The 24,747-nt window shown below is 31.6% G+C and overlaps 2 protein-coding genes across 3 annotated transcripts; both read right to left on the minus strand.

Moving 5' to 3' along the window:
* Window positions 1-4,542: 4,542 nt before the first annotated feature.
* On the minus strand, window positions 4,543-7,419 carry LOC145572625 (myb family transcription factor IPN2-like). Of its 2 annotated transcripts, none has more exons than XM_081631583.1 (6): window positions 7,086-7,419; window positions 6,818-6,894; window positions 6,427-6,490; window positions 6,181-6,247; window positions 5,802-5,871; window positions 4,543-5,508 (listed from the first exon to the last, which is right to left on the minus strand). In XM_081631583.1, the coding sequence occupies exons 1-6, from the start codon at window positions 7,261-7,263 to the stop codon at window positions 4,792-4,794; spliced, it is 1,173 nt and encodes a 390-aa protein (XP_081487709.1). In that variant the 5' UTR covers window positions 7,264-7,419; the 3' UTR covers window positions 4,543-4,791. The 2 variants fall into 2 exon arrangements, with proteins under 2 accessions (XP_081487709.1, XP_081487708.1); XM_081631582.1 differs by having other exon boundaries at window positions 5,802-5,874.
* Window positions 7,420-17,917: 10,498 nt separating this feature from the next.
* Window positions 17,918-21,761, minus strand: LOC145572626 (alpha-soluble NSF attachment protein 2-like). The gene is made up of 9 exons (XM_081631584.1): window positions 21,503-21,761; window positions 20,515-20,564; window positions 20,323-20,395; window positions 19,828-19,907; window positions 19,581-19,732; window positions 19,205-19,364; window positions 19,065-19,112; window positions 18,601-18,681; window positions 17,918-18,369 (listed from the first exon to the last, which is right to left on the minus strand). Exons 1-9 carry the CDS (start codon window positions 21,639-21,641, stop codon window positions 18,292-18,294), a joined length of 861 nt encoding a protein of 286 aa, XP_081487710.1. The 5' UTR covers window positions 21,642-21,761; the 3' UTR covers window positions 17,918-18,291.
* Between the last annotated feature and the right edge of the window lie 2,986 nt (window positions 21,762-24,747).

Here is a 24,747-nt window from a genome sequence, read left to right on the forward strand (position 1 = left end):
ACTTTAAAAATTGACATGAACAGACCTGATCTCACCATACTTAATCTGCACACCCGAATTGACACTCCTACTACCAAATGACAATGCACTAGTTTGGGTGTCCAAATGACTTCCAAGTAATTTGAGCTTCCAAGATTAAAGCCTACAAAAGATTATCATGGGCATCTCAAGTTAAGTTGGCAACTGGATCATGTTACATTAGACTCATCAGGTCCCGTATTAGAATCTTAAGTTACATGGTTTTTTTTTTTTTTTTTTTTTTTTGTAAGAAGAAGGGGGCTATTTGAGGGGGATAAAGGAAATCCCTCAAATGAGTCCCATGAAGCTTGATCCCTAAACGAAGTGGGAGCGATGCCACTAGGGGTGAGCAAAAATTCCGGGTACCCGGAATTGGAATTGGAACTGGAACCGGTTAGGAACCGGCGGGTCCAGATCTAGAATTGGACCCGGTGGTTCCAATTCCGGGTAATAAATTTAAGAACTGGTTGCAACCGGTTCGAATTCCAATTCCCAATTTTTTGGACCCGGAACCGGTTGGGTATCCGGTTACCCTATATATTAAACTAAATATACTTTTTTCTTAAAAAAATATATTAAATGTATCTACTTAGTAAAATAAAAAAAATAAAAAAAAAAAACAAATTATTAATATCTAACCTAAATAAAATAGCTTCATGCAATCATGCATATATAAATATAAGTATTAAATGCTAAAAATGAAAATGGATCAAAATAAGTATTAAATTTGTATTAAAATTTAATAATTATGTACATAAGTGGGTACCCGGAACCAGACCCGGTACCAGCGATTCCAATTCCAATTCCTCAAGTTTAGGACCCGGTTGAAGTGGTTCCAATTCCAATTCCAAATTTTAGGACCCGGTACTAACCAATTCCGGGTCCAGTTCCTAAAAATTTGATCGGGTACTCAGTTTGCTCACCCCTAGATGCCACTACTCCATCACCTCAACCTCAAGTTACATATATGGTCTACCATAAAAATAGCCTATGCTATAAGGCCAGGTATTCTAAATATATTAAATTTCTTTATACGCTTACAAAGTCAGAGTGTTATTGTAAAAGATTACATCACTCAATTAAATTGTACTTGTGGGCGGTCCTAATTCTTTCTTTTTTTCTTATCTTACCCAAAAAAAAAAAAAAAAAAAAAAAAAAAAAAAAAAAAGGTACTTGTGTGCTGGTAATCATCCCATAAAGATCAAAGTATTCATAATAAATTAAGGAACACACCCTTGATTGAACCATTGTTTTATACCCGAAAGAAATTTTTTAAGTAGCATCGATCCATCACACATGGGATATATGATTTTAAATACTCATACACATTTACAACATATCAAAATCATACCCACATTCCCTCGCAAATGCCATAGTATACCCACATGCGTGCCATCCTATCTACTCACGATCGAGAATCATTAAAATGAATTGCATGTGTAAGTGCAACAACTATACCATCGAAATATTAAAGCTTGTACTACTATAATGCTAAGGACACAAATTCCGATGTTTGATTGAGAACCAAAGAAGAAAGAAAAGTATGAAAAAACGAAGGTGCAGTCATGTTATCTAACAAAAAAGAAACTCTTGGGTCAGGCTTCTTTTCTGGCGAAGGCAACATTCACTTTGCTTTAAGAAAGAGGATCTTCCTAAGTTGTTAGTACCAGTTGGTACTGAAATTTGGCACTAAATTCAAGAGGATCATCTACACTGCCATTAAAGCTAAAAATTGGTTCTCCTGTCATGTATATCTTGAATACACCTTTTGGAGTAACGTTATTTGCTGTATTATTAGTTCGTACTTTGCAATTTTTAATGGGGTAGAAAGGAAAATTATGCAAATAAGATAAGGCAGTGGAGGTGAGATTGAAGTATTGTTATACTTTGAATAACTTGATTTGAACCTTAAAAAAATATGACGTAAAGTGATTATATTTTAATATAGTGTACTACAAAGCAGTTTACAATAGATTTCAATTTGAATCACTCTGATTTACACTCTCGATCCATTATTTATTTTGGAGGACACATTATATCGCCCAAGTCGAATTTGACTTCAACTAAATTGAATTTGAATAATATGACATGTTTTTTTTTTTTTTTTTTTTTTTTTTTTTTGAGGAATATTACATGGCTTATTTGTTACCTCTAACTCTCTAATTCCCTAGTCCCTATATATATATACACACACGTGTCTCTTAAACTAGTATATAATATAATATGTTGAATTGCTTAAAAGTGTGTAAACCCTACATGTACTTAATTTTAGAGTATAGTTAATCTTGGTTTCCTAATCATGTTCCCTTGACTAATAGCTAGCAAACATTTCATACTTTAGCAATAATTAAGCAGTCGTTTCTTTTAATGTATGTACACAAATACTAGCAAACATTTTATGCTTTAGCAGTAATTATGAGTGACACTATTATCCTAGCAATGATTGGAAGCAAACTAACTAACGAAGTACACATTTTATATATTGCCATGATATAGTAACTAACGAGAAAAAGGTGTTGGTCAGAAAAGACTACTACATTGGGAAACATAATCCAAAATCCAAAGTTGTATAAATGGACCACCAAAGTGAAGAATCCTAGTAAAGTTAACACAATCTATGCCCAAATTATTGTAGCACAGTTACATTCCTTTTAGAGGAAGATCTATTTTGAAAATTAAAACGGTGAACAAAAATGTTTTTATTATTAGTTGTGATAAAATTCCAGCTCCAATCCTTGTATCTAATTGAAAATCAGAATAATTTCGAAGATGTATATGGTTGAAAAAAAGTGTTATGTTGCAAGTAAATAAAAATACTCCTTGTAAATTTCTAACAATAATTCTACCATAAGAAAATCACCCGAAACACTTTATCATAAGCATTCCAATAATCCCTTTGTATATATATAACATTTCGTCTTCTACTGCAAGTCATTCTTATTCCGAATTATTCACTTCAATTCTAAACTCGTCCATTACCATTTATACATGACTTTTAGATATCCATAATTGTTGTACAATGCAAGTAGTTTGAATATCATAAAGTTAATCTCAAATATTTTAATTACACATACAAACATTATTTAATTGAAACGACGCAAGATGTAACTGTTGACACCGAAATTTTGTTAATTTTTAGGTGTCGGATATATTTTAATTAGGAGATAATATCAAAAAAAATAAGATATTATCATCAGAATCTTGTAGAATATTTGATAGTTATCTTATTCACTACTCTACGACTCTCTATAGCCGACAAGGCCCCGTACTACAAACAAATATCAAAACCCTAGCCTTTTGGAGAGAGGAATCAAGAGATCTATAACCCACAAATTTTCAATGAAATAATTGTTTTTGTATATTTTCTTGCCTCTTTATTAATTATATATTGCAGGTTTAAATTTTTATGGTTTACAGTAACAATGTTCAATCTTAATAGAGAACAAATATCTAATATCACGATTGATATTAGAATCAGTTTGGTGTATTTATGTTAAGTTTATCTTGTTAGGAGTGTTAGGCAAGTTAGGTATTCTATTGTATTGTGTATATATATGTGGTTATTATCAATACAAAGTTTAAGCCGTTTTCTCCAATATTTTTTGAGTTTAACATGGTATCAGAGCTATATTGGGTTATGTTGTAATGTGGGCCAATATTATGCACAACTCACATATGAGGGGGAGTGTTGAGCCCATGAGAAAACCTACATGTGAATGGTGTGTTATCCCACATAAATTGAGTTTATAAGTGAGATTGAATTTGGAACAGAGGAAGTATACGGAGTATATATACATGACGACTGATATGTTAAAGCTTGTACTTTTCGTATGCATGCCGTCAATAAGAGCAACGTAGAGAAGAGGGCAAGAGGCCCGGCCACCTCCCTACTGGCTAAGCACCATAATTTTAAATTAAAAGTTAAAACCTATCTCTCTATTCTTTGATTTGGCAGCAGAAAAATCACATGCACCTATAACATTTTTTAGTTTACTCTATTTTAAAATAACCCCTCAATTCAAGTAGCCTTTATTATACATCAAAAGGATGTGTGTTCTATACCCTTAAAAAATTAAAATTGTTGCAGTTTTTTAATTCAAGAAGTTACGAAATGAGTATATTATGTCTATTTTGAAACTACTTCTTACACTTTTTATCGAAACAACTTCATCAAAATTCAAACCACAAATCACCTTGACCTCAAAGTTATTATAATTGTGGTAATATAGAGGACATAGGATCCTACACTTACTTAGAGGTGAACAAATTCCACCTTTTGAACTTCAAATTGTTTACTAGTTGTCTACTTCTAAAGATTCTTGTGTTATTATACGTAGTATTATATAACTAACCAAGGGCTTGAAAATTTCCTATATATATATATATATACTGGTTGTATATCGATCACATATGAGCCTTAAATCTTGTTCTTCCATCAAGATTGTTTAGGCGGATTGGATTACATTATTCGATCATCCAAGCCCTCTATGCCTTTCAACAAAATATAAAAAGATCGATCTATGAACCGCCGAGCATACCATTATTATTAACATCAATGAAAGCATACCTTAGCATGAAGTATAAAAGGTACATAGTTAGAGAGGTAAACTCTTCAAAGTCATTATATTCTACTTAGATGACTAACGACGGACCAAAAAAATTGAGAACTCCAAAGGATGGAATAATTGTTTGTAGTAAAAAAAAAAAAAAAAAAAAAAAGTTTTGGATCTAAAGAAAATAAATTATGCTTAAACCTACCAAAATTATCATAGCTCAACCGTAGGGAGAATTCCTCCCAAGAGGGGTACCTTGACTAGCCGGTGACAACCTCTCTAGCTTAGGCGACGACTCGAATTTCTTGTCACCCCCAACAACAATATCACTAGTTAGGAGTGGCTTAGACTCATAAATCTCCGAGATCGAATCGATTTGATGCTCAGCACCACTCCTATGATGATCCAAAGATGGTGGTGCAATTTGTATATCAGTACCCTTAAAAGGGTCTTCATGATCTTGAGGATTTCCTAAGCAATTAGCCGCGGTTGGAGGTCCAAGTTCTTGAAGACGAAGATGATCATCGGACCAAATTAAAGGACTCTTACCATTATTATTGTTATTTCCATTGTTATAAGGGTTTGGTCTCTTCTTATTTCCTAAGCAAAGGCTATCACTTGGAACTTGCATAAAGTTCTCAAGTGATGAAGATCGGTCCAAACTCGAGTGAAGATCTAATGCTTGCTCACCACCATAGATGTTAAGGTCTTGGAGGGACGGGAAATTCATCGGGCCGAATTCTTTCATAGGTCCTTCTAGGTGGTCTCCGGCCATTGTTGGGCTATTATTGCCTAGGATGTTGTTGTTGCCTTTGTTGTTATAGCTTGCAGAAGCTGCCATATTGGTTTCTCCTGCTAGTGTTTGACATGCTTTCTCTAGTATGTTTTGCATGTATTTTCCTTGTGCCTCAATCCTTAATTGCAAATGTCTTTGGACCTGCCATTAACAATAATCAATAATTAGCACATCATAGTATTTTTTTAAAAACTTTCATTAAAAATTATGGAGTACATGTAGTAGTAATGTGTCAAATTGTATACATTAGCTATTACATGTATACAGACATTAATAGGATAACGTGACAACTAATTCTGGATAAGAATAAATTTCTTCTCTAAAAAAAACTTTCATCTATATTTGATGTGGTAATAAATTTGCTCCAAAAGAGGATTAGAGATTAAGAGGAGCCGAGGAGCTATTTATTTGAAATCATTTAATATTAGTCTCACCTCTAATTGTTCTTGGAGCCTCCTTTGAACCTCCAATTGCATCCTAATTGCATCACTAATGTGCACATTGCTGCTGCCATAGTTGCAAAAGGAACAAAAATTATATATTTTAATTAAAAAGAACAATTTATAAATAACTCTGAAAATCAAATTATAAAATCAAAATATAAATTAAAAGAAAGAGAAAGATAAAAGTGTAAAAGAAGATGCCAGATAAAAAGATATTCTAGGAGGGAGTGGTTCTTAAACAATTGTAAGGTAACTTCAATGAGAAGTTGCCTTACAAAAGTTTTGGTTCAAATGACAAAAAAATATTGCTAACTTACTAATTGTTGCGGTGAATGAAATAAATAAAACATGATATGGTAAAAACACATACTCATTCATAGTACGACCCATTAATCCGGAGGATGATGCAGTGTTCCTCTGAAGCTCCAAGGACGTTGCTGAGACCGCGAATATGAAACAAACATTCACCACAAATGAGTTAGTTTTTTCTTCATTTACAACTATATGATGACATGCATAGAATATTAATTCAACATGTAACAAATAAAATGAATAAATAGAAGATGATAAACCCTAGCTAATTTTAGTAACATTAATGATTAGTCACCTCTCTTACCATCTTGCTTAACCGAGTGATGATCATTGAAATCTTTATGAGGCTGCTTTCCTAGTCGAAATTTCTGTATTAAAAGAACACAAGAAGTAAAATTTAGATAGGAAATCAAAACATGAAAATTTCAATAGTAAGTGCAACTATAATTAAACATACGAATTTAAACATAAAAACAATATTCGATAATATATACAAAGTACTAGTTGCACCATCATGTTAATATAGAGTTCAATGACCTCAAAATCTTTAAAAAATGGTGAATTATTGTTAGAATGAAATCAAATTTTATTATAAAAAAAGTAATCGATTGAAATTTAATTAATTGCGTTAGCGATTTTTGGGTTTAACAAATATGAAGAACAAGGGAATATATAAAATTAAGAGTTATTCAAACCTGAAGATGGCTCTTGAGGTGGTACAAAGTGAGACCCTTAACACCCATAACTCTCATGATCGTCTTTGGTGTAGCCTCTGCATAAATTTCAACCACCAAAGAAAATTAACAAAAAAAACCCTACTAGAATCATGAACATACAAAATTAAATAATGTTATATCAATATATATATAACTGACAAGTAATAGCGCAGTGCACTAATTAAAACTTGATAGTACATATATTGTAATATGAAATAAAAAATAAAAGAGGGTAAGAGGTAAGTACTATCAGGGCCGCCGAGCTGAGTAACAGCATCAACGAAGCGTTCATGGAGCTCGACAGTCCAACGAAGGCGAGGCTTAGGGTCAGTAGTGAGAACGAGGCCGGAATCGTTTTGAACACACATGGAAGAAGTCCTTTCATTTGAATTCATAGAAGAAGGCTTCTTAGGGTGGTGGAACATTCTTTCCTTCTTTCTTTCTTTTTTTTTTTTTTTTTTTCTTTCTCTCTCTTCTTTCTCTCAAGAATACGAACAAATGCGATATGCAAATAAGGAAGAGAATAGGATGCGGTTTTTTAAGGGTGAGCAATGGAGCTGGTCCTTAACTTTATTGTTTTTTTTTTAACTTCAATTCCTTCTACTCTCTTTAATTTATCTCTTTTAGTGGGGACTATACTATAATTTTTACATCTCTTTTGTGGAATTGAAGACTGTCCCTCCCATGCAAATTATCGTTTTTTTATATTTAATTCCCAGTCCTTAGGAGGGTACACTACAAGATTCCGCTTTTTTACTGACCGTTTTATAATTAAAATGTGTCAATATATATTTTTCCTATTTTTTTTTTTTTTAACTATTTGGAGATTTATGTTTAATTTGCCTGTACTCATATAGTTTATGTTATTTCCCTCGTTCTCTTAAATTGTCTACCTTGTTAATTCTAACCAGATTGTCCCGTAAGGGGTTCCATCCTGATAAAACCCTTCATCTTACCTACAAAAAAAAATATATATAGTTTATTTTATTAATAAATGTATATAGTATTTGAATACATTTAATTATCTTATGTACATAAAATAAATACTTAATGTTTAAAAGTAGTTATACATATTGAAATGAATATAATAAGATTTTGCATAACTTTGTTTTGCTAACTCGCAACTCACATAAGATAAATTTTTTTTTCATATTTAATAGTGTAAAAATCCAAATATTGTCTTTAATAAAAGTGGAGAAATAATAAAAAAAAAATTAAAAAAAAAAAAAAAAAAAAGTTCAAAACCAGTAAGGTAGTGATATTATTGCTATGTGTGTTACAGTACTACAACGTATATTTTATAAATTCCTCTGTTCTCGATCTTATAGTATAGGTTTTCTACTTTTCTATGTGATTTGTAGATTTGCTTTTTAGATTGATTTATTAGTTGATTGAAAGAGAGTAACACCCTGGACAATGCAATGGTGCCTAATGCCTATTATGGTAAAAAAAATACTTGTAATAATTTTGTTGATAAAAAATACTTATGTTTTATTTGATAATAACAAATTCTTGAATAAGTCGGGATTACATAAGCATAAGACAGGTTAAAATTACGTTAAAAGTTTTTAAAATTATCCTTATATACTATAAAAGTTACCATGTTTGTAACATACAAATTTTACCTTTAAAAATTACTCATAATACGTGCTCAAACTGACCGTCTTTCAATAACATTAATAAAAGTTTGTTTTAGTTTATACAAGGCTTATTGTTTATTTATTTCCTCTTATACTGGCTATTTTTTTTTTAATTAAGCCCTAGAAGATGTGGACCCCAATGCCAAAAAATAAATGTGCATGCACAAAAAAAAAACTTACCTATGTTTCATATTGTTTGTTACAACCCTTTGGTAGTATTTCCATTTTTTTTTACAAAAACTTATTTTTCCAAAAAAAAAAAAAAAAAAAAAAAGGAGTGACTTACATATCCTCTATTTATTCTCTATTTATTATCTAGCATAGGTATATACAGAAAAAATGATGACACGAAATAACAATAATATAAAGCTAAGCCACAAGCCCTTGCATGTCTCTCAAACAATTGATCAAGGTATATATATATATATATTTTTTGTTTGAAGCCTCGGTATAAATATTAAATAACAAGGTTGATTTAATTATTCTATATTAGAATGAAGACAATTTCTTGAAGTTTATATATATATTCTTATTTAAAATAAATCCGAAACTTAATTCATAAATTTCAAAATAATGCTTTGTATATCTCTAGCTAATTGTATGACACAAATTTTGGAACTACAATTTATTTATTTTTTTCTTTCATTAAAAAAGTATAGAGAATATATGGAGTACTTGAAAGAATGATTACTATCATATAGAAACATAAAAGAAGTAAAATAATTTTTAAAAAAAAACGCAAACTGAAGAGAGATTCTATCTAAAGAAGCAATTGAAGTGGTTCATCCACATATCCCCAAGAAGAATATATGCTTCCTTCTTTGACAATTCAGTATTGATTCGCCTTCCTATATCTTAAATATTAAGGACTTGTAAAGACAGCCTCTTCAACAATGTTACCAATAAAATTTTTTTCTTATTTATTATTTTTTCACAACTAAGAAAATCTGATCTATAATTCAGCTTATATCTTTTTACTGATTTTTTATTTAATACAAACTAAGGGTGCATTATTTTAATAAGCTATTTATTTAGCTTCAAATTGAATTTGGGTGGTTCTTAATTATGAGCCCTTATCAACATTTTAAAGAGGTTATATTTTCCCTTCAAAAAAAAAAGAGGTTATATTTTCTGAACTGATCTTATTATTTAAACTGTGGATACGTATAAGAAAAAAAATTGATAAAGTTGGGTAGGTATAAGAAAAAAATGAATAATAAAAAAATGAAATTTCATCATACACCCAGGTGTACCATGAGCATGGTACACCCGGTCAAAATACATGACTTATAAAAACGCAAAAAGAACATTGTATACAAATACAAAGTACATGAGCAAAAAAAAAAAAAAAAAAAAAAAAAATCTCCTCTTGATTTAAAAGATTGATTTGTTATTTTTATTTCTTGATTCATTATTTACGTTCCATATTACTTTTGATAAATAAAATTTCATTTTTTTTATTTTTTTATTTTTGTTAAGATAAAGAAATTGGGTTTATAGAGAGAGAAACTATGGTAAATTTTGAATTTCAAAGTGATTTATTGTTATTTCGGAGTTGATTTTATTAATTGAAAGATCGATGTAATTGAAAATTTTGTTGTTGAGAGAAAAGGTATTTTCAAATATTTTTTGTTATCAATTTTTATGTTTTGGTGTTATTTTCTAAGGTTGAAGATGATGTTCTTCCTATTTTGATGAACGTTCTTTTATCATTTTTTTTTAATTGCAATGAAATATGTTTTTTAAGTCTGATCAATATGTTCTTTGAATCTAAACTATATGTTCTTTACAATACAAACAATGTTCTTTAAGGTAATATATATATTAATCATGTTCTTTGGTTATAATAATACAAATTATGTTCTTTGGGTATAATAATACAAATTATGTTCTTTTCACTTATATAATATGTTCTTATATTTTGAATTTCGAATTTTTGAAATTTATGAAAGAAATTTTGAATTATATTTGGAACGATTTGTCAAATTGGTGTTAAAAAATAAAAAAAATATTAAAATAGTGTTCACTTAAAAATATTTCTCAAAGTAATGTTCATGTAGGATTGGAAATTACAAAGCTAGGAGTTAATATTGCTTCGTTTTAAAGTCTAAATTAAAAATTAGAGTCTCAAAACTAGTTCTCTTTTTTTCTTTGACGGGCAAAACTAGTTCTCTTAGGTTTTACTTCACTATTGTTATAGACGTTGATGGTAGATGCGATCGGGAAGGAAGCATAGTCAATCTCTGGCATCACTATAATCAGGTATGTTTTCCTTCTTTTCTAATTAAAATTCAACTGAAATTTCTATGGGCTTACCTAACAATTAGATTAAACTTTAATGGAAAAATGTAAATTGGTAAAATTTAACCTAATTATGAAAAATTATTCGTGTGTATCGTCCGATTATACTCATATATGAGAACATATAGAGCAACTTTTCACCCTATCCATGACAAAGACTATTGGGCACATTATAATGGACCAAAAGTTGTTACCGATGCTAGTCTCAAGCATAGTCCCAGACGACCTCCTTCCCAAAGATTACGAAATGAGATGGATGAAGGTAATCGAGCAAAGGTGACATGTAGTGTTTGTCGACAAAAGGGACACAATAAAAAAACTTGTTCATCAAGGTTAGCTAATTTTTTAAGATAATTTTATTTCTTATATGTATATATAGTTGTTCAAATGGAATTACTTTTCTTACTAACAATGTTGCATGTCTACTTTTTAACAGATCAAATGGAGCTTCCAACTCTACTTCTTGGCCAACATGACTCTTAAAATTTTCATTTGAACCATTAGCACACATCTGTACCTTGAAGGTTGTTCGATCATCATCTCCAAATTCATAAAAAAATGGTGCTAAATTGAGTTTTTAATTTAGCTAGTATGACATATTTTGAGTTATTTTGTAATAAAGTAATACCATATCCAAATTGATATTGCATTGTAGAACTAGCAGTTGGTTTCAAGAACGGTGATTGAGTGCCCTTTAATAATTTAAATCCGACTAAATAATGCATTATGTATCATGTTACATATACATTTTTGACAAGGTTATATCCATACTCTGGTCAAGATACCGTAAGCGTTAAAAATAAAGAATTGATGGTATACATATATATTTGGATTGTATTAGCCATTAACTTTTAATTCCTAGCTTTGTAATTTCCGAACCTACATGGACACTACTTTGAGAAATATTTTTAAGTGAATACTATTTTAGTAATTTATTTATTTTTTAACACCAATTGGGCAAATCGTTCTTCTATTTGTGTAAAATTAATTTTAGATAGGATTTTTTTTTTATATCTAAATATTTTCTGATTCAAATGTAATATTTTGAAATGATTTGACATTAAATTATTGGTAAAACTCAATTCATAATTATGTTTTACCTTTTTGATAATAAGTATCTCATAATATACTGTGTTCTTTATATTTTAGTGATATGTTCTTTTATAAATTCATGATATACTTTATAATTATTTGGTATGTTTTTTCCACTTTAATTTGGGTGTACCATGCACATAGTACACCCAGGTGTACAAACCACCAATTGATAAAAAAAAAAAAAAATGTGTTCGATGTTAGAGAAAGATAAACAATTGAATTTGAGTGTGTTGATATTAGCTTTTACCTATCTTAGGTTGCCAGCTTTACTTGATAAAAAAATTTGAGTGTTTGACAATATAGTGGTAGGAGTAGTGTTTAGTGTTGGAGGCCGTTTTTGATAATTAATAGTAGTTATTGACATTTTTAATGGATAGGTAACAAACTAGTCAACTGCTATATATTTTACCAAACACTTATTATTGATCATCAATCTTCACAACTTGTTAACAACTACTCCCTCCGTTTTTAAATACTTGCTCCACTTTTTTTTTCCGGCCGTTTTTAGATACTTGTTCCATTTCCTTATTTGAAAAGCTTTTACAATATTTAATTAATTTCTCTTACCAAGTGGACCCAATAATATTAATTCCATATTCTCTCTCCTTCAATTTCTCCACTACTTTTGATTTTTTTTACAATTTTTTATTCTTTCACCAACCCCACTACCTACATATTTTATTACTTTCTCTAATTTATCCTAAAACTCCGGATATGAAGAAATGGAGCAAGTATTTAAAAACGGAGGGAGTACTCCGTAATATTTACCCACACAGCTTACATCTTCTAGGACAACTAATAAGTAACAACCACCTATACAACTACAAATATGTTTTGTAGAATAGTGCGTAGTAAGTAAAACTAGAAGTAGTAATAAAGTGGTGCATGCATGGGTAGATGGAGAGAGAGAAAAAATCACAAAAAAAAAAAAATGGAATATTTGACGATGTCATCATACAAATGAAATAAAATTTGGCCAGAATGAAAAATTAACTTTTGGATTTGTATTGTTTTAGATATATTAGCTATATGTAGTACTTAGTATATGAAATTGAAGAATAATACTTGAGATCAGATAGTTAATTTTCAATTCTCTCTTACCATCTTAATTGATTGTAGTGTATTGATCCTCTTTTGATTGCTTTGCTAATCATGTAACATAAATTTATAACAAAGTCGACAACTTTGAGAATCATTTATATAATCCCAATTTTCAGTTCACTAGTATATCCTTGTATTAATCAATTCCTTCTCCCAATTGAAGTAGTAATCCATTGTTTTAGGGTTGGCTTCACAATATAGACTCAAGTGTATAGGTACTTGTTAATTATGGTACCCCAATCAACCCCTTATCAACCAACACTAAATGAATCCCATATATTACTTCAAAACGGAGTATCTTTTTTAAAGTATGTACCAAACTACCAATATATACCAATACCAATAATTCCTCGTCTCCTCCCTTTATTTTAAACTAGACATGTTACAAACTTGTCCTTTTTTCCTTTTACAGGCAACCTCTAATACCATTAGTTTGATATCACATATTTCCCCTTTTCTCACTTCTCCATCCCTAGGCCAACATGTTGCCTTCCTCTCTTTTTTCTTCGCCCACCAATCCACAATTGCAATAATGCAACCACCTATTGAAAGCAAGTGAATTTGAGAAGAAGAAGAATTTAGACACCTTGTCTAGGAGAGGATGCTAGAGATTGAGAATTTTAGATAGACGAGCGATCGAAAAGGTCGGAGAAGAGATCTCAAGGAAAGAGGCAATATTGGAAGCTAATTAGCTAGACAAATAGAGTAATAGATCACATGAGGGAAGAATGAGGAGAGGGCGAGGAGAGAATGCAACCGTGAGAGAAATGTGAGGATGGCGATCGTATTGATAAATAATTAGACCATGTCACCTTTTAATTTAACATTATTCTTGAAACAACCTCCATTCAATTCTAGTTTAAAATGTCAAGAGAAGACAACTTTAATATATAGATTTATGTCCATTTCTTGATGATTATCAAAAGTAAAGATCAAATTAAGAAGACAAGAACAAATTAATTGGGGTTACGTACATACCATAATCCAAGCAATTTTTCATAAAATTAAATGTTAAAATCAATAATAATGTTTGTTTATTTTCCTTTAAGCAATAAATAGCATATGAATATATCGTTGTTTAAACAATTATATAAAACCGACACATTAATTATATAGTAGTCATATACAAGTATATAAAATGTATTTCTTTGAAGAGAAAAAGGCTAGCTAGTAAAGCAAAAAATTAAGATTTATCTCTTTAAACAGCCTAGCTAGATAATAATCAATCACCAAATAATTGGCGACTTTAATTTGCGAGTAGAACGACCAAATTAGGAATTATAGTATAATATTGCATGGCTACCACTCGTAAGAAAAGTTGAAATTCAAACTTTTCATAAGATGAATTGAATAGAAATTAGAGTATATGTTAAATTAATCAAGTATAGTGTATGTGCCCACATTTAGAGAAAAAAGCGAGAGTTTAACTTTTAGTTGATAATGTTAAAACAACCACAAACTTGTGACAAAGTAGTCTGGCATAGTATCCATGTTTGCTTAAATTTCAAGCATCTTTATGTGCTTTCGAATTTATTCTCAAGAATGAATATATTCGTTTCAAAGTGAGCTTGTGGGTCCCGCATTACATCCCAAAAACCTAAACCTACGGAAAAATAACAACCAAAGTTATATTCCTTCATACTCCGTAATAACAATAATAATAATACAAGTATGTTTTATGTATACAATACAAGTATATAAACCATGTGTATATAAATATTTAGCCTCCTATCTATACTTACTATATTAAAAGACGCTTCTAAAGAAGTTTAGATATCACGTGGCACTCTTCTTATTTAATCCAATTATCACTCCATGTTTAAAAAAATGGCTCTTACAAGATTTGATCCCGAGAACTTAAGTTTAAAGAGCAACATGTTAACCACTAAATCATTACCATATTACATGTCATTCAATAAAATTTAAATATTAATAAAGATTTGTATCATGGAAATAATACGGTAACCCGGAGCATCGTCCGAGCCTAAAACTAGTTAAGCAATAACAATGTGTGCAAATTTTATGAAATGAGAAATGTAGACAAATGTTCCTTTGGTAATAAAATGAGTTTCTCTGACGCTCCCTTGTGTTATATTTTTGTCATCCTACTTTCTATTTAAGTTTGCTCCTTATTAATCTTACTACAATCGCTTTTTTTTTTTCATTTTTGTGGAAAATTTTATCTCTTTTATCCTTCAATTATCCCATTACATTTTCCAATTTACTACTTAGTACGTTATCATATACCATATCTAATACGAACTTTATACCCGTTGTGTTATGAGCGGAAGGAGTAAAGTTCAGATTAATAAAAAATAAAATCAAATTAAAGTTGGGATTAATATTGACGGATGAGGCAAGATTGGGATTAATCATGACAATTATTTCTTTATTTTTTTCCTACTAAAGAGGTCGAAAGAAAGATACACCTAATACTAAGGGTCTGTTCTCTTCAGATTATTTTCAGTTTTGTTTAGTCCAGTTCAGTTTAGTTCTTAATTTCCTTCTCTCATAAAATATTCAGTCCACTTCAGTTTAGTCAATCAAAACGGGCCCTAATTTTCTCTTTGTTTGTGATTGTTGTTGCTATAGTAAATAAATTTTTTTAAAAATAAATAAAAGAAAAGAAATGAAAGAGCATGTAAGGAAAAATTGGAATCCAAGTGTTGGGTTTCAATGAGTCCGACTCACTGCGGAAAATAAAACCCGAGCCCAAGGAAAAACTCACAATTAATATAACCAAAATGCATAAATAACAAGATTAGAAAGACTAAATTACTCTTATAGCGACTTCGCTCGACCAAATGGAGTTCTTACTTGAGAAAGCTTAAGCCTTGCAAGCGCAACGACCTTCGACGATATCCACCCACAACGCGACCCCGACCGGTCTTTTGCTTGGAGGTTAGCCAAGCCGGGCCAAAACACTACTCGAGTAATTAACGAGCTTAAAGGTTTTCTCTCAAGTGGAGATGTCTTATTGAGCTCTTACTCAAGTGAGTTTTCCCAATTCCCAAGTGGGATATTTATAGGGAAACTCAAGTGAGAAATCCACTCTCCCATCAATGTGGGAGAGTTGGTAAAATCAATTTTCCCTTTTTATTTTTAAATCAAAAATAAAAGAAAATAGCCAACAACTAATTAATCAACAAGTGGCATTCTAAGAGGAGAGGTTAGGTAAGGACCACAAGAGGAGGGGACCATTCCTTCCTCCCCAAGCTTCTCCTTAGCCGTCCACACACCCTGCGCGCCACGTGGCATCTGCCTTGGACACCAAGGCGCGCCCAGCTGGCAGCCTTGGGCCTTGGCTGGGCCTACCGTGGCTGCTTGGTATGGGGTGCGCGCTGCCTCGGCCCAGCATGCCACGCACATATGCGGGTTGCTGGCCAAAGCTTGTTGCTGTGGCCTGTGCTAGCACACGCAGCCCAGCAAGCCACGCTTGCTAGTTGGCTGCTGCTGGGTGTGTAGCGCTTGGCGCGCCAGCAGCAATGGCCTAGCACACCTGCCCGCACATGCAAACAGCAAGCCACGCATTCATATGCGGGCTGCTGCTGCTTTGTGCGCGGCTGGTGCGTGCTAGCCATGTGCACCTAACACCATTGCCTAGGTGCGGTGCACATGCTAGCGCTATTTGCCCCTAGCACTCGGTTTGCTCGGGGCATTCCGATGCTAAGGGTATTTTGGTAATTGTTGATTAATTAGTTTGATTTTACCGTCTCGTCTTTTATCAATTCGAATCGACTTGCGACACTCGGTTTCGACGCTCCTAGCTCAATTTCCGACGTCTAAATATTTAATGCTCAAGCGACTCATTAATTCCTTCCGAATTAATTCGTCGTGTCGGATCGTTAGTTGCTTGGGTGTGACTCGAAGGGTTCAGTCAAGATTAAGCTGTAATATTAATTATGCATTAATATTACTGATCGAAAGCGACCTCCACCTAGGCATTCCGATCACTTGAACTTACTGAATAATTAGCTTTCTAATAGCTTCGAACCCTCTATCGGAATAATACACTTGTTCGAAGGACACCATTCATTTCACCAAGTTGGTAGTAATAATTTACTTAATTAAACTTTGCTAACTTTACCAAATGTATTAACCTATACTAAAAACAAATTCTTTCATGACACTTGTCATTCATTACCTTGTGAAAAAATTTCCCGCCTTTTTCGCTTTTCACTTTTTTTTTTTTTTTTTTTTTTTTTTTTTTTTTTTTTGCAAAATTTAAAGTAAACTATTTATACCTTATGTATTTTCTTTCCAGTTTGACAATCATTTTCCATATTTATTCAAATGAAATAGTTTTGAATATCTTTTATATACTTTATATTCTTTAATATTATTGTCAAAAATATTTAACAACTTAACTTAGTTCTTATATAAATTAGATTAAAAAGAAAGTATTCACCATTGTGCGTAGCCCATTGCCAAGATATGAAGATATATATATATATATATATATATATATATATATATATATATATATATATATATATATATATATATGCATGCCTATGAGTCTATGACTCTATGAGAACTTAATAAGCGTTCCGAGAGAATTAGAGATTGTGTGCAGTCCAAAATCACAAGGTCCATTTCTTTTGCTTAGGCTCATTAACACCTATGGCCTGCCAAGGAATTGTAGCCCAGGCCCAATTATTTATAGAATGAACAATGTTAGTTTGGCAATGTACTCATAGAAGCACGCATTAGCAACATTTAGCTACATACTACATAGTATGTGGTAATGGAAGTGAAACATGATCAAAACTTAAGAGGAAAACAAGTAAAACAACGACATCAAAAACACGAACCAATAAAAGGGGATGTTGCTATTATTTACAAACTTTCTATTAAGAAAATAAAATTGTTGCAACTAAAATTGTATCAATTTTATTTTCTTAATAGAAATAAATTGTTGCAACTAAAATTGTATGGATGAGTTTCCTCAAAAAAAAAAAAAAAAAATTGTATGGATGAGATGTAATATTAATCATTCTAAAAACAATCACCTTAGATTCTACATATAGAACATGTTTTGAATTATATCAGCCAAAATGTTAAAATTTTGTCGAATCCCCTAACTTCTAGGCGCGATATTCCCAATGCTTCACCCCAAAAGTTTAGCTCATAGTTAAGCATCAACTCTAGCCTACGGTAAGCACTCTTCTAGGATACCCAGCGCCAGATTAGATTATGAAGAATGAGAAAGCTAAGAATCTACTGGTATAAATTTTTACAACCGGGAACAATCATATAACACTATGAAACTAACAATCTTCAACTTGGCATGGAATGTATTTCGATTGACATGATTCAGGCTAGATCCACGTTCTGCTCTTTAGTTTTTAGAGTCTCTTTGATTCTCAGCAGAAGAATAGTTTTCCAAGAATCCTGCACACCAAAAAGCATCAGTAATCAGATGTGAAGTGTAATTGCTGAAATAATCATCTGAAGTAGATGAAAGCCAATCTTAGTAAATTATTGCACTCGCAGTAAGCTTTCTCATATATGGTGCATTCAAAAATGACTAGTGTTACCAGCTCCATGATATAACCTTATTATTTTAGAATTTATTAAACGATAAAAAGCATTGGTATGAGAGATGCAGAAGGTGAAAGTTACCAGAGGGCTTAAGCTATCGTAGTCCATCAGAACTTCAGTAAACTTTTCAACGTCTTTCCTGTCATATGCACCCAACAGATCCTGAAATATCAACAAGATAATAGTGTTCATGAGCTACATGAATAAATAATCGAAATACATAATTACAGACAAAGACTTGTAGTAGAAATGGCAGGCAAGGAATAAAAAACAAATTGTCAGAATTAAGTTCCAAGTCTGCATTTTCCACTTATGTTTGCATTGTTAAATAAATTGTTTTAAGGCCTCAAGTACTCGTGATGGACATGGTTTGTGTGCAAGTAGAAGACCCAACTACATGTTGAAATTTTCCATATTTTTTGGTCCAAAGAAACTGTCAAGTGTTCTACCAATGAGTGTTGAGGTACTTAATGTGAATGTCCGAGGACAATAAGAATATATATAAAACAGCTTGTACACAGTGACAAAGGCAATCAAAAACTTACTGTTAAAAGCTCATATTCTCGAGTCCTTGAGAAAGTGGGATCCAAATTCTGCATACATGTAAAAGCAATATTAAATCTAGGCTTATTAAAAGAACTCAAAACCCATAACACAACCATCATAGAGGGTTGACAATAATAACCTGATATCTCGCCAATGCATTGGACACTGCAACAATATCTCCTATGCAAAGATGACAAATACCAGCGTTTAGTAGATGCCCTCTAACTCCATACCTCAGCAGATTGCTGTTGACAGCTTCCTGTGCTACTTCTTCAAAAATCTCAATTGCCTTCATATATCTGAAAAAGTATGTAATAAGCGACTTTTGTTGTTGGCAACTTCAATAGTAATCAAAATGAATACATATGTTTTCCCTTTTTATTAACTTATGCAAAACCTTGCATCAGTAAAAGATATCGAGTTATGTATGTTCATGCCAAGACTCATTTTTTACATTACTGCAACATTACTGCACACAAAGCTAGTTCATTGCAATGACCAAGTATAGAGCTTACTGTTTTAATTGAGCAGAAAACTGAGCAACTTTTTGCTTGCATTGACTTGCAGATGTTGTTGCAGCTTCGATTTGGAATAAGTCAGCTGCCCGCTTAAAATATTTGATAGCCTCCTCCAAATCTCGCAACTGCTCATACAGCTCACCCACTTCCTGAATGAACAAAAGACCAACTTCAGATGTTAATGTGCTTCATAATTCACACTCAGCAGTCACCACTCTTACAAGACAAGCCAGGCAGACTTTACCTTGCAATATCTTGCAGCCATACTAAATATCCCAATATTCGAGAAAAGGTTCACAGCTTGCTCAAGACATGATATGGCTTCTGTTTATAACCAGAAAAATAAAATGTCACAATCAAAATCATCTCATCACATATAATATGAAACATGCATATATAGCAGAATAAAAGTACTTGTAAAGCAATATGCTTTTATAAAATTTTCAGCAGAGCACGGTATTAAATAGTAGTCTTTAAATTTCTAAACAAGATAAACAAAACACTGCATATTAAGGCAAAGGTTGTGTCCGGTTTGTAGAGAAAGATAAAAAGCTAGATTTTGTTTTCTACAATAAGTAGTTTTGAATGGAAATCAGCTTTCAAACTGTATTTTTCATTTGTTTGGTTCTTTACTACGATGTACAAAATTAGAATATGAAGATGAAAAAATTGGTGCCAAAGCAATCCTCCACTTTCTACCAAGTGAATGGAATCTAGTAATACACGAAAGAACACTCACGTATGGGAGATATCTTCTTATAACAGTTTGCCGATTCTACATAAGCACCAGCAGCTTCATGATTTCTGTTGGACTGAAACATTCGAAATATCAACATTTGAGTATATGAAATCTTAGTTGATCCACACAATATGGCATAATTGAAAGAGCAGAACAGAAAACAAACAAATTTGTTGAGGATGAAAAATGCACCTTCAAGTGACACTCCGCCAACTTGATGTAGGCAGACCCAGCTTGGTCCCCTAATCAATATCACAAGTACAAAAGTTTTCAGCGATAACCTCCAACAATATGTCTAAAGCATAAATTAAGAAAATAAAGTTTTGGCGGGAAAAAAAGCAAGCAGATGGCAGCATGTGTTAGCCTTTCATTATACATTTTCTAGTTGCTACTATAGTAGCAACAAGAGGAAGTTGTATCTTTTGTATTTTTAGTTGGTAATATACATACAATTCATTCACCTACAACGACGAACTAATTAACACGATTCAAACACCAATAATTGTGATTAAAGCTTCCATTTCTAGGAAACACATTATTAACAAAGCAACAAATGGTAAACTCGACGTTTGTACCTAGGGCAATGATAATGATGTAAACGGAATTTTTATTACTCCATATATAGACTACGACTTTAGCAAATATGCCGAATAGACTTTCAAACTAAGTCACACTGTACTGAATTAATTAAGAATTATAACATGACTATCATAGCCTGAACTTCTTAGAAAGAAGGAAAATAATACATGATGACTTTTCAATATTTTGTTAAAAAATTGTCATCACTAAGTAGACTAATTAAAAACTCCGTACACCAAGAATAATATATTTAAACATTTCTGGGTTTTATTATTCAAATGTCTCTTTTCTTGAACAGAATATTCTCATTTTTTTTCTATTATTATTTTTAATTATCTTATTATCTACATGGAAGAACAAATCTGAAACTGAAATTATTGCCACAAATCCAACAGTAAACATTAAGCCCTGCTTTATATTTCAGGATTATACCCAGCATGTTCCCAGAAAAGAAGCAATACTAGAACAAATAATTCTGCAAAACCCAGAAATTTGCAATCTTTAACATTCATAAATTTCAAAAACTTTGTCATAAAAATGGTAAATTAAAGTAACAAATTAAACCATAAGACTACAATTGAAAAGGGTATGAAATACTTACAAGATTTGTCAATTTTGAAGGAAGTAGCAGATTTCTGATAGAATTCAGCAGCAACTTCATCATCATGTTTTGAAACAGAGCCAAAATTAGCAGAATTATCAAATTTGCATCTTTTAGCTTTTGTAATGTAATCCACCATTTTTGCAGAAGAAAAGAGAGAAATTTGTGACAGAAAAAAAGGAAGAAAATTTGAAAGATTGATGATAAATGTTGAAGTGTTGAAGAAATGCAAAGAAGAAAGGGTGCATTTATATAGTAGTCCGTACTAATTATGGGTGTTATCTGGAATTAGAGTTGATTAATTAATTTATTTAATTTTTGGATACGATACGCATTTTTGCCTTGCATAAGACTTTGTATACTTGTATAGTATCGGGCTTTACATAAGATTTATGGATGTTGATATTTTTTGACATATGTTCCAAAGAGTTGTGCTTGTACGTGTATATCATGGGTTGGTGCACGATGACATGGTATGACCTCATGTCGTAAACCAGGATACCCATCTTTACCACCTATTTTGACTTTTGCATTATTTACATACATCATTTTGAAATTATGAATTTGATTATAACTTTATGCTTGTCTATAAGATTAAGGGCCTGTTCAGATTTACTGAACTAAACTAAACTGGTTGGAACTGAATTGAACTGAACTGAATTGCTTATGAGAGAAGAAAATTAGGAACTGAACTAAACTGGTTGGAACTGAATTGAACTGAACTGAACTGAATTGCTTATGAGAGAAGAAAATTAGGAACTGAACTAAATTGAACTGATTGGAGCTGAACTAAATTGAACTTAAATTAAGCTGAAGAAAACAGGCCCTAAATTTAGACATGTGAGTACATGTTAGAATTATCTTAATGTATAGGTTTTGAGAATCAACCTTTTATAATTTATACTTATTGATAACTTAAAATATTACTGGTCAAAGTTTCACATTCGCAAGTGTGTCGATTAAAATAGGGCATTTATTTTGAAACTGAGGGAGTGGTACCCCTTAGTTACATTTACTTACGGTTAGGAGATAAATCTAATTAAGGCCTTATTTGATAATTAGCTGGTAATTGAATGATATAGCTAGTTGTGTTAACTGATTTAACTAGCTTCTTGAATGTCTTATATGTTTGAATGTAACAAAATATAAAGTGTTTCGTAAATATAAAGTGTTTAGTAAATTAATGTTAATTATTAGCTCTTTTGGTGTAAGATATAACCAAAAAGCTAAATGATCAATAAGCTACTAGTAGTAATTATTAAACATGAACAGTCAATCAACTAAATGAAAAGCTCCTATTTTAGTATTTTAAGCTTTTTCAAAAGGGCCTTTTGAGCTCAAAATTTTTTTCAATAAATGTTTACCAACCACTCAAGTTAGTTTTTATTTTTTATATTTTTATAATGATCAAGCCTCTAATGGTTCAGTTTGCTAAAAGTTCTCCAAAACGCTCCTTACCAACAAGACCTAATACGAAAGTTTATGATGGATAACTTAGCAAGTTGATTAATTAGTATTAATGCGTGAGAAAAGTAAGGAGTCTAAGAAGCTGCATGTAATTTATATGTTGATGCATAGGTGTAAAGGTGGCCGATTGTGTCATGTCAGTATGTCTCGTGCTCAAACGGATCGTGCTTAGATTGTGGCGTGCACTACTCAATCTTCGTGTCATTTAATGTCGTGCAAGATTTTTCCGTGCCAACTAGCTACTTAGTAACTTTTATATTTATGGTTAAATTAGACAAAAGTAAGCGGACGGACACATGGTATGGCTCGTTGTGCTAGTGTTGAGTTTGGGCCAATTTTTTAAAATGAAGTTAATGCACGGTTGATGACCCGTTAGCGTGCCTCTTCAGTCATGCTAAACTTGCGATGGGTTCATGTCGAGTCGGGTCTTTTTTCATGTTGTGCTTAGTGAGCCTTCGTGCCGATCCGTTCTATTTTCATCTTTAATTAGCTATAACTTTTTTTGGTAAGGAGAAATACCCTACTAAATCATTACCTCTCTCAACCTCGCTATGCAGGTATCACTTAGCTTGAAAGTAGAGGAGAAAGGGTAAGAGAATCTCCTTACCCTCATTCAAATATAATTGATAGGGCTCTAACTTGAATTATGACCTTAACTCTCTTTTAACGCCCCCAAAATCGCTTGGTCTAACTAACTATAACTAGTTCTCCGTATATAAAATTTATGACCATATATAACTAGTAGCTTTAAATATAAGAAAATGTTGCAAAACGATTTATTTTTACTATTACTTTAAACTTTGTAGCCTCGTAGGTACTCTTTAATGTAAGATCTATGAACATTTATATGGGATTTTCCAACTTGAACTTTCAGTTTATATACTTTTTTTAACTTTTCTACTTTTATATTTGTTTCAAGTAACCATGTACAAAAATTTTAATAATAGATTGAGGATTAAACCACTTTAAAACGATTCCCATATTAATTATTACATAAAACTTAAATTATCAAATGAGTTTGAAATTTGAATTCGACAGTTCCTAATCAGTTTAAATTCTAAATCACATAGAACTTGAATTATCAAAATCAACACTCGAGCCAAATTTGATGGTTTCTAACAAGTTTCAATCTAAATTCGGGTATCTCAATTTTACTCACCCAATCCCCCTAATCATCAATCATTCTTTTTAACACAAACAAAGAGACATATTTATATTAATAGTCATCAATCATTCAATCTTCACAATTTTAGTTTGCCACTCCTACAAGGTCATAAATTTATTAACTATTGTCCATTAAAAAAAAAAAAAATTGATTTTAAGATTGTCGTCAACTCAATGGAAGGAGCACAGGCGCAAATCTAGGCATCTAGCTTTGATCTTTTATTATAGTCACAAATAAAATACTTAACTCGTTTAAACTAATCACAAGCTTAATTAATTTTTTTTAATCAGGGGTGCAGATTAAACCTAATCACTATTAATTTAACTCCAAATGGCTAATATATTCACTAATCAGATGGCTGGCACCTTCATTAATGTTAATGAGATCCAGTTGTTCTGCCTTGTGTTGTTTTCGTCCACAATCATCATTTCTTCTTAAATGCTGACTGAATCAAATTATCTAATTGAATTCTTTTGCCACTTCAAAAAAAAAAAGATATCACTTGTAAACTGAATATAACTACGTCAGAACTCAATGAGCTTGTTTGGTTCACCTTATTTTTGCTTTTCTTATCTGATCTAGTCTGATATGATCTCATCTGATCTAGTCTGAT

This window comes from Chenopodium album, chromosome 12, assembly GCF_948465745.1.
Source record: "Chenopodium album chromosome 12, dcCheAlbu1.1, whole genome shotgun sequence".
NCBI classification, from domain to species: domain Eukaryota; kingdom Viridiplantae; phylum Streptophyta; class Magnoliopsida; order Caryophyllales; family Amaranthaceae; genus Chenopodium; species Chenopodium album.